The 10,453-nt window shown below is 42.0% G+C and overlaps 2 protein-coding genes across 2 annotated transcripts in view; both read left to right on the top strand.

Annotated features, from left to right (window-relative positions):
- Nucleotides 1-1,120, top strand: part of slc10a3 (solute carrier family 10 member 3) — a 2,432-nt gene extending 1,312 nt beyond the window's left edge. The window contains 2 exon segments of the mRNA XM_020586573.1: nt 1-277; nt 279-1,120. The exon segment at nt 1-277 is cut by the window's left edge and continues 42 nt beyond it. Coding sequence (XP_020442229.1) covers nt 1-277; nt 279-495 — 494 coding nt within the window. The 3' untranslated portion in view covers nt 496-1,120.
- Nucleotides 1,121-6,858: 5,738 nt separating this feature from the next.
- LOC109951862 (uncharacterized) overlaps nt 6,859-10,453 on the top strand; it is an 18,591-nt gene continuing 14,996 nt past the window's right edge. The window contains exons 1-3 of the mRNA XM_020586586.1: nt 6,859-7,086; nt 8,405-8,517; nt 10,157-10,253. Coding sequence (XP_020442242.1) covers nt 7,026-7,086; nt 8,405-8,517; nt 10,157-10,253 — 271 coding nt within the window. The 5' untranslated portion in view covers nt 6,859-7,025. The remainder of the gene's footprint in view (nt 7,087-8,404; nt 8,518-10,156; nt 10,254-10,453) is intronic.

Genomic DNA, 10,453 nt, shown 5'->3' on the forward strand with positions numbered 1-10,453 from the left:
GCGTGCACGCCGCCCTGCACGTGCCATTTGTGAAAATCCTCGGCACCCTTCTGTTCATTGCCATCCCCATCTCGCTGGGCATGCTGGTGAAGCTGCGCCTGCCCGCCCTCACACGTGTCCTCCTGGCACTCATACGACCCTTCAGCTTTGTGCTCATCATAGGCGGCATCTTCATGGCCTACCAAATTGGTGCATCCATCCTGGCCAACGTCAGGCCCCAGATTGTGGTGGTGGGGGTGACTGTGCCTTTGCTGGGGCTGGTGGTCGGGGCAGTCCTGGCAGAGGAGGACGGTCAGTATCGAGGTGGGTGTCCAGAACAGCCTCCTGGCCCTCGCTGTCATGCAGCTGTCCTTCCGCCGGGCAGAGGCTGACTTTGCTTCACAGGCACCCTTCATCGTGGCCCTGAGCAGCACCTCGGAGATGCTGCTCATTGTGCTGGGATACATTGCCCAGCGGAGGCTGTGTGGCTCGGCCGTCCCCATGAGTGACGCCTGACTGTAGCTGTGGTTTTATTTTTGTTTTGAACTGTTTTTGGAGAATGAACCTTATGAAATCTGTGGACCTTTGGTGTCCCACGCTCCTGATTACAAGACACCCACCGATCCAGTAATCACCGCTGTTACACACAGGACAGTGAATGGACCATTTGTGACTCTTTGTCATCATTTTTGTATTTCCCATGAAAACCAGAGGCCTTTTACCTCTCTGAGACCTGTTTGGGTTTATTTACAGTGTTTGGTTTTTAACATCAGGCTATACTGTGAGGTCCTTAATGTAAATATTCTTAAGAAGAGAAACATCTTTAAAAGAGAAGATATTTTTCTACCAGCTAAAAAATTTTTTTATCAAAAAAAGAAATGAATCCCATTTGTATCATGTTTACAAGAGATCAATGTGTCTTAGCCCAGGAGCATTCTGGGGTCACACAGAACGGTTTGTGAATCAGTTGGTAATGTGGTGTTTGCTACTGATTGTGTTTCCTGGACCTGCCAATCCATGTACTTGAATATCAGAGAGAGGAAATCAAGAAAAATAAATAAAGTCTTGTTCAAGCAGACTGGAGAGTGTCTGTCCAGCATCGGGTCAGTGTTGGCAGCGGGTCGAGCGCCTGGCGGGTTGAGGTTGCTGGGTTTCACTTCCTCACACAGATGGTAGAGCTCGCAGTTGTAGAGTGTTTTACATATTTAAGGAACAGCTTCACAGTATGTGCTGAAGCTCCTGCTTATCAACTTTCTGACATTTTTGTGTTAGATCTACCTGATGTTTTATTTGTATATTCAGCATATGTAACAAGTTAATTCTAGACGCAGCAGCAGATTCTTTCTGTTTTTATGCATCAGTTTCCTGCGTATGTGACGACCCCGACAGCACCACCAGTTAGAAAACTGAGAGCTGAGGAACATTTCTCACTAAGCCCACACACATTAGGGTTTAGGTGCTGATCCTTTGAAATTTCTGAAATATTTACTGAAGTACACAATAACTACAGTATATTTACTCAAGTGCTGAACAGTTCTGGAGTATTTTGATTTCACACTTCTGCTCCACCACATGTGAAATATTGTATATTTTACCATGTTTATCTGACAGTTTCAGTTTTTAAGAGTTTTAAACTTTTTTAATAAACTACAAGGCGTTACTGTGCAGTAACACCACAGAGTAATTATGAGCTAACTCCACTCCTACCAGCTACAGACTGTCCAACAGTCTAGATGACTTTTTACCAAGGTACATCCTGCTGCTTATACGTACGCTGTACGTACGTTGTACAGTGTGGAACTGGCACTTTTCCCACCACTGCTCCATACAATGGAGGCGAACAGGATCCAGCCTGTGCTGCACAAAATGTAAAGGGATGTGAAAAAGGTGGAAACTCTCAGCAGTACAATATCTGTCCAGAAAAGGTTTTCCTGCAATTCGTCCTCAGAACACACTGTCTGCTGCTCCCCAGGGGGCAGGTTCTTTGGTACACAGTATTTTCATTTTAGCACTGCGAATACTGGAAAGACTTTCAAACCAATGTTTTCTGCTTCAGGCAGCACAGATGTGCTTTGCTTTGGTGCGGTGTCAGAAAAACATAAATGCAACCAAAACAATCTGATTATCCCAAAAGCTAACAGTTAGAAGGGGGAGGGGTTTTTGAAAAGTACACGACAAACAAACTGGGCAAAAGGTCTGGGCAGCACATCTGTTCAACAAGCCTTTATTTTAGCAGCTCATTTTTGCAGAGGACAAGGTCCGGGTTTTATCAGCTTCCTCTTGTTATGCTGAACAGCGCCCTGCAGCTCATGGTGAGAGAACGGAACAGCTCAACCACCATTCACCATATATGCTCACATTGCAGTGTTTCCTAAGAAACAGCACACATCTCCAGTAAGTGAAGGATGTAATGTGGCCGTAAACCCGTGAAGACATCTCCTGTCTCCACGTCAGCAGCGGCAGACCTTAACGTGCTTTCTGAAGCAGTGTTGTCATGGAAAGCGAGTGTTCAGACCTGCCGCTTTGGCCACAACTGGTTTGAGTGAGCTGTCAGGAATGTAGCACTGCTGTGAAGCCTTCAGGCTGGGCTGGAGTGGTCTGCTGTAAGAGTCTCACGCTCGGCTTTGGTGTGTTTCAACACAGAGATGGTGAAATCCTTCTCTGGGTTCCTCACGAGGGAGTGGCAGTTTTCACAAGAGCAGCAGGAGCTCTCTGTGTCCTGACCTCTTTCCTCTTCCTGTGCATTAAAACTGGTTTCTTTTTGTGTGACTACTGTTCATTTCTGTCACTAGATGTGTCCCGGAGAGGCTCATTCCCCGACCTACATGGGTGTAACTAAACCTGAATACATCGGTCAGATGAAGCTAGCTACATTTTCATACACAACAGTTTTCTTTGTAAATCTCAACCTTTTTTCCTCCAAACCTTTTAAAATCACAACTAGAAAACAACACTCAGCTGCATATATTTGGTTTTCATAATAAAACTATTTCCTCTGTCTTTTTCCATGCTAACCTAAAACTTCCTGATCTTTCTTCCTGGTCGTTGGTGTATCCGTAATTATAAGCAGTGATGGGAAGTAACTGAGTACATTTACTCAAGCACTGTACTTAAGTACAATTTTGACACATCTGTACTTGAATGTTTCTGTCGCACTTCATACTGCGACTTTACTACATTGTCTTGTTTACTCTGCTGCATTTATTTGATACTTTTAGCTCAGAGTCAGATTGATATTGATCACTGGTGGGAAATTCACAAGCTGCCCAGTAGGAACTGTAATTATAAGCATAAAAAATTAGTAAAATTAGCTCCACCGGATGCAAGGTTTAATGTGATGTACACAATAATACATCAATAATTATAATTCAGTAGTATGATATACATTATTGTGTAATGTACCATTCTAAATAATGAATACTTGTACTTTTGGCACAGTACGTAGGCTTTATTTTGATACTACTTTTACTTAAGTAACGTTTTGATATAGCACTTTGACTTGTAGCAGAGTATTTTTACACCGGGGTATTGGTACTTCCACTAAAGTAAAGGTTCTGACTACTCCTTCCACCACTGGTTATAAGTTTTAAAGCAGAAATTATTGAAATGTTCGTAGACACGACTCTCACACCAAACTTCAGATGTCTTTCTGTCACCCAATCTAAATCCCAAACCAAGAGGATTTAGACATGAAGGGAAGCTGCAGCTCCTCTTCTTAAACAAGCAGTTGGCAGGTAGCTCTCGGTCTCAGGAGACCCTTAGGCAACACCTCTGTGGAGACATGGGTCAGCTGTCCGGACACATGTCCTACTGTGTGGCTGACTGATAGGACAGGAACTCCGCTTGCTGTGCTGTCATAGTACAACAATTATTTAGTTTGAACTCACTGAATCCACCTGAAGAACACACACACACACACTATAAGGTATATTGTGTTTTAATTAGATTTTAATAATAATGATTGGTCAGGGAGTGCAGATTAAGTTAACAGCGTTTAGCTTGAAGGGATCCAAACATTTGTAGTTTCTCAAAGGTAAGACTTCCCTTGTCAAAATAAACTTCACCTCTTCTATAAGCATTTCTCTGCCTCTGGATCTGTACTTAATGTTGACTTTTTTTGAATCATTGCTGAGTTATTTCATTTTGTAATGAAAGTCACTTTCGGCTTTTCCCGTTTAGGGGTCGCCACAGCGAATTGTCACACTGATGACTCGCATGTTGACATTTGGCACATGTTTTATGCTGGAAGCCCTTCCTGACACAACCCTGACTTTAACCACTAGCCTACCAGGGACGGCTATTGAGTTATTTAATTTATTTTGTAATGTGGTGCAGTAAACCTTAAATAATCTCTAATAGTCTCACAGCACCAAATGGCTGTAGAATTATGCTTTTAGTGTATATGTTGTGTTTGTTTCTCCTTGACAAGCACAGCATATGTTTAAATGTATTTTTCATATTATTTGTTATGATCGATGTGCTGTGGTAGGTTTGCATGCTGTGACAGTGACTTCATGTTCCCTCAACCTTATACAGGAAATCCTGCTGAGGTCCAGGCCTATCAGACATTAATCACCTACCTACTCAGCCCTGTGGTGACAGTGGCTCACTAATGATTCCGCTCTGACTCAAAGTTGCAGCCTTGCTGGTAGGTTTGCACTCAGCCCTGTACATCAACTCCCCTGTTTACATTTCTATTCTGCACATTATTGACACACTAGGAAGACAGGGCTCTTAAAAATTCATGAGGACACAGTGCATCAAATTTTCATGAGTTCCTTTCACCGGCTCCCATGGGATAGTTTTCCTGTGGCCTGCTGCAATAAAACTGGGAAATCCAGAAAATACATGGGTTGCTGAGGGGAGTGTGTACTGAGGGGAGTGTGCACTGAGAGGCCTGCGCTTCACACCAACACACCGAGGACAAGATGGAGCCTGCTGCTCTACAGCTGTGTCACCCAGTGTGATTTGGCAAGGCGCCTCACACATCACCCTGCACCTGAGTCTAAATCATATTTGTTCAAGGAGAGATGGAGCTTATTAAAATATTATCTTTAATCTTGCACATCACACACACACACACACACACACACACACACCTGAAAAGGTGGAAGCTTATTACTGTAGGCCTACATAGCAGTGCTGCGTGCATTAGTCTGTGGCACACTCACAAACAGTAACTGACAAAATAAAGTACCAGTGTACTTTGTAATGCTTTAATCCATAATTAGATTGTCTTTGTTGACACTGCAGTCCTAAAATGTAGCACGCAATAGAAATGGAGGAGCTGCTCACAGTGTTACAAAAGAAGCCGTGGAGAAGGGGCAGGACTGGTAATTGTGGTATTACTGTACTTACACAGGTAAGGCATCTGAGCACTTCTTCCAACCCTGAGTATTAATATATAATGTGTAGCTGAAACACATTTATGATCTATTTAGGGGGGGAACTCATTTTTTCACTTAGACTTTCTGCTTAGATATTCAGACAGTAAAATGGCATAAAAAGAAAACTGATCATGATCATGTTTTAAAGGTCTACACAACTTCTCTGTTTCTGTTCGGTTCAGAATGCTTTGTCAGAAACATGAAACTACAAATCACAAATAATAGGAAACATCAAACACATGAAACTGCCAAAAGATTCAAATGTCATATACATTTTCAGGATCCAAATTCCTTTTAAGCTGTTATATTTATGAAACTGTTTTATTTATTTAACCTCTTTAAATACAGTTACAGATCAAGTGAGCTGCTTTTTTGCAGCAACATTATGTTAGCATTTACACTGAAGAATGAGCAAGATCATGCAAAAAGAACAGACAAAAACAACACAGTGCAATGAGATTCAGTGAAATGTTGCTGTGATATCAATATAAGGCATCAAAGGTTGAGGTCAAGTTTCAAAACTGGTGTTGTTTTTATTGCTCCCTCTGCTGTTTTTAAAGAGCAAACACTTCAACAATTTCAACAATTGTTCTTTAATTCAGAACTGAACTGAACACCAATAAATAAGTACTGAATAAAAAAGCTTGTAAAAATTCACAGGTTATACGTATTGTGGCCATTTCAGGCATATTATCCCATCATATATTGTAGTGGTATGATTATTGTGGACACTTTGAATTGAACGTGTGATTTTATCTGTTTTTAAATTCCTGATGAGTTTTGTGAGCTTCAGTTTGTTCCACAAATGCATTAATGCATATATTTGATTGTTTTAACCCTGTAAAGCCCAACATAAAAATATAAAATAAAAATATAGCCAGAACATTCTAATATTTTGGAGCTGAGATATTTAAACCTTTTAACAAAATCCCAAATTTGCCATTTATGTATAGACAGTCCAGGCATATAGGAATAAGTGTGCCATATTTAGAATTTTATTTTGTGTATCACATTTGATATGTGGGGCATTTTGGGCAACTTTTTTGGCTCAAACATTCATTCATTCATTTTCTACCGCTTAATCCTTGAACGGGGTCACGGGGGGAGGCCGGAGCCAATCCCGGCCGGAAATCGGGCGAAGGCGGGGTACAGGTCGCCAATCCATCGCAGGGCTAACACATAGAAGAACAACCACACGCGCGCACACGCACTCCTATGGGCAATTTAGAGACACCAAACAACCCAAACTCCATGTCTTTGGACTGTGGCAAGAAGCCGGAGTATCCGGAGAGAACCCACGCCGGCTCAAACATGTGTTGCAAATATGATACAAATGTTTTTATAGGGTTAAATGTATTACTACTTGAAAATTCAGAACAAACATCTTTCAAAAAGCCAGGTCTGGGGACGTAAAACACCGGGATAGTTTATGTTTGTGCCACGGGATGGCCGATTGTGATTGGCTGCAGCATGGACCAATGACAAAGAAGAGCGGGAGGGAAAACACGGAAGCGAACATAACTTTCATGAACAAGACGGTGCTGAAGCAACTGAAGACAGTTATTTGATGCAATAACGCTGTCGATACACTAATTTCCGGGGCCACTAATATCTTAGGACCTTGTCTTCAAGCGTTTATTAACATTCAGCCAAAGTAAAATGTCGCTGAGTGCAACGTGTGAGTCGGTCTCTCAGAAAAGGACTCTCTCCAGCCTCCTCGGTGAGTTGACAGCTAACTCATTATATAGCGTCACATTAAATAGTATGTCCCTACAGTCCAAAATGACAACCGAACTGGTGTTAAGTTAACCACCTCCACATTTTGTTGTCGGTATATTAAACCTCCATATTTTAAAGTGGGGTTTGGCATAACTTTAGGCATGAACAAATAATCTCCATTTAGATTTATTATAACAGAATAATCTAACATTACTAAAGCTATATACAGTCATGGCCAAAAATAGTGGCACCCCTGCATTTCTGTCAGATAACGCACCACTTCTCCAAGAAAACTGTTGCATCACAAATTCTTTGCTATTCTCATGTTCATTTCTTTTGTTTACATTGGAACAACACAAAAAGCCAAATCTGATCCATTCCACACAGAACTCCAAAAATGGGCTGGACAAAATTACTGACATTGCCAACTTAATATTTGGTAGCTCACCCTTTGGACAAAATAACTGAAATCAGTCCCTTCCTGTAACCATCAGAGAGTTTCTTCCACCTCTCTACTGGAATTTTGGACCACTCTTCTTTTGCCAGCTGCTCCAGGTCTCTCAGGTTTGAAGGGTTCCTTCTCTCAGCTGCTGATCTGAGATCTCTCCACAGGAGCTCTATGGGATTTAGACCTGGATTCATTGCTGGACACTTCACAACTCTCCTGCTCATTGTCTGAAACCACTTCTGGTGCTTTATGAAGTCCTCTTTGGGTCATTGTCCTGCTGTGAGACCCATGACCTCTGATGGAGACCCAACTTTCTGACACTGGGCCCCAGAATTCATTGGTAGTCTTCAGATGTCATAATGCTACACGCAGTCAATACATCCAGTGGCTGAAGCAGCAGAGTAGCCACAGAACATCAGTTCAGGGAGATTAGCTACAGCTCCATGGGCTGTAAACGTCTTGACAATGTTTCCGTCACCTGTTGGTTGCTACAGGTGCGTTATCTGACAGAAATGCAGAGGTGCCAAAATGTTTGGCCATGAATGTATGTCACGTATGTAATCGAGGTTTAATTTGGCCAACATTTTATAACAATCAGCATAATAGTACATAGTGTATCTGACCTTTTACAGGTTTTGATTTATTTTTAATATCATTTGCTTGCACAACTGATGAGAGGGTGTTGTTTGTATATATGTTTTTGTCTGTCTTGGCCAGGACTCGCTTGAAAAAGAGAATCTCAATGGTTTTTCTGGTTAAGTAAAGGTTAAATAATGGTCAATTTGTGCTGTTGGTAAACTGTGTTATAGAACACTGAGACAGTGTCTGTTTAAATTGTGAGCATTATGTGTTTTCCCATTTGCGTTCTCAGCTGGTCGTGTGGTGAAGAGGCTGAAGCAGGAAGATGAGCTGCAGCTGCAGGAGGCAGCCATCCAGATGTTGGAGCAGCAGCAGAACCTCTGTAGTCTGTTTAGGGAGGTCGGGGTGAGTGAACTGGGCTGCACACAGCCAGCGATCAGACACTAACCAGGGGTTCCCAGACTTTTTCAGCTCCAGACCCAAAAGTGAAATCTGGACCCACACTTCCAAAAATGCATCACATATTGCTATGACACCTGCATTTGTAAACTGCCAGCAACGAACACAACAAACCCTGAATTTAAAATGTAGCCTAGATGAAATTTATTTATTTTATTATAAAAGTACATCACAGCAGTAATGAAATTGCCGAGAGTAATGTAAAAATTCTCACCACCTTAAAATGAACTAGTATGAAACCAACTGGTTGACAACAGCATCTATCATAATGTTATATTCGTTACGTTCAGAACGAATAGTCCAGCCTTAACATAAGCAGCTCCATGTGTGGCATTTTATGCAACATAGTAGCTTTTCATTTTATTTCATGTGATGCAGCAGTAAGTAACTTTAGCAGAGTAGTCCAACCTGACCACATGCGCTGATACACAGGGCTGTACTTTACCTCAGTCCCACAGTAACAGAATGTAGAATCTGTGCTGGTTCCTCCTCTGTCTTTCTCTTTCAGTGTGTTTACATGCTATAGTCAGTATTTAACAGACTTTTCACTGCTGGGCCACCGACCAGTCGTTATACCAGAATAAAAAAATTGATGAGTGCTCTATAGGAAATATACTGAGAGAGAATTAGCATCCCAGTCTCATTATTTTATTAAAGGGAGAGGACACATTTTCCTATTTATTTGACCCATTTACAGTCAAACAATCAATTTTTGCTCTTTCTTTGCAGACATTTAATGCTAACATTAACATCTGACTGCTTTAATCGTTTCTGCATTGACCACACTCAGTAGCCACTTAGCTAGGACTGATTAGACAAGCGGTGGCTCAGGCAACTCCACAGCAGCACTGATCCTCCCTGTGACTCATTTGTCTGATGCTTCTGCCTCTTTGTTACTTTGCTCGTCATCACATGCAGCAGCTGTTCATAGTCTGTGGTTCGTTAGCTACTTTGAGCACTTAGCGTCAGCCCACAAGTCCGTTTTCTTTTTTCTGCACCAGGGATTTTCCATCTGTCCTGCTGAGATCAGGTTGGGGGGGTACCTTGTACACAGTATCTGAGCTGAACAGACGTGAGCACTGTTCTTCCATTTTGATATGGAAAATGAATTCACATATTATAGCATTGCTATGCAACCCAACAGAAGTGGGTTCATAATCCTAAGTATGGGAAAGGCTGCGCTAAACCACTGTAATAATGACATGTCATAGTAATCTGTGGACGGAGAAAGAGGCATACCAGTATGTGACTCTCAGATCATGTCATTTGCACATTGGGTTGAAAAAGGTTCTGCTACATTTACCTTGTGCGACACTTTGGTGGGAAATGCATTATTGTGCGTTGGATTCTGTCTGAATCCTGCTTTATAGCACAAAACCACCCCAAAACAGAAACCTAAGTCGCATCAGGGATTTGAAAGGTTCAGCCTCAGAGCTCCTCTGTATTGGACCTGTGAACTAGCTAGAGGAGTGGACTCCTAATGGAGTGATATGTGATGTGTGGATGCAGTCATTGCCAGCCTTTCACTAATATATTATTCACATGTCTTGCATGTTTTAATCAGTATTTGTCACACTGTTTGCAGAATCCAGATCCATGCAACTTCTTGTGCAGTCAGAATGGAGAGCAGATGCAGGCAGCTCATCAAGGCATCTCATCTGCTATTGTGGGGTCACTGCTGGGTGAGTGTTTGGTACTAGCCCCAGGAAAGATGGTAGGTCATATGGCACCCAGAGACTCCTTCTGCTGCCTTGCACAAAACAAATTCCTATATCAACAAGAAAGAAAGGTGTGAACAGTTGCAGGCAGGGGCCTCTGAAAATTCTCAGCGTTTGCTGTATTATGACTCTCCAACATCTAATACTTGAGCCATCTGCTGAAC

The sequence above is a fragment of the Monopterus albus genome, unplaced genomic scaffold (assembly GCF_001952655.1).
Source record: "Monopterus albus unplaced genomic scaffold, M_albus_1.0 scaffold414.1, whole genome shotgun sequence".
NCBI lineage: Eukaryota > Metazoa > Chordata > Actinopteri > Synbranchiformes > Synbranchidae > Monopterus > Monopterus albus.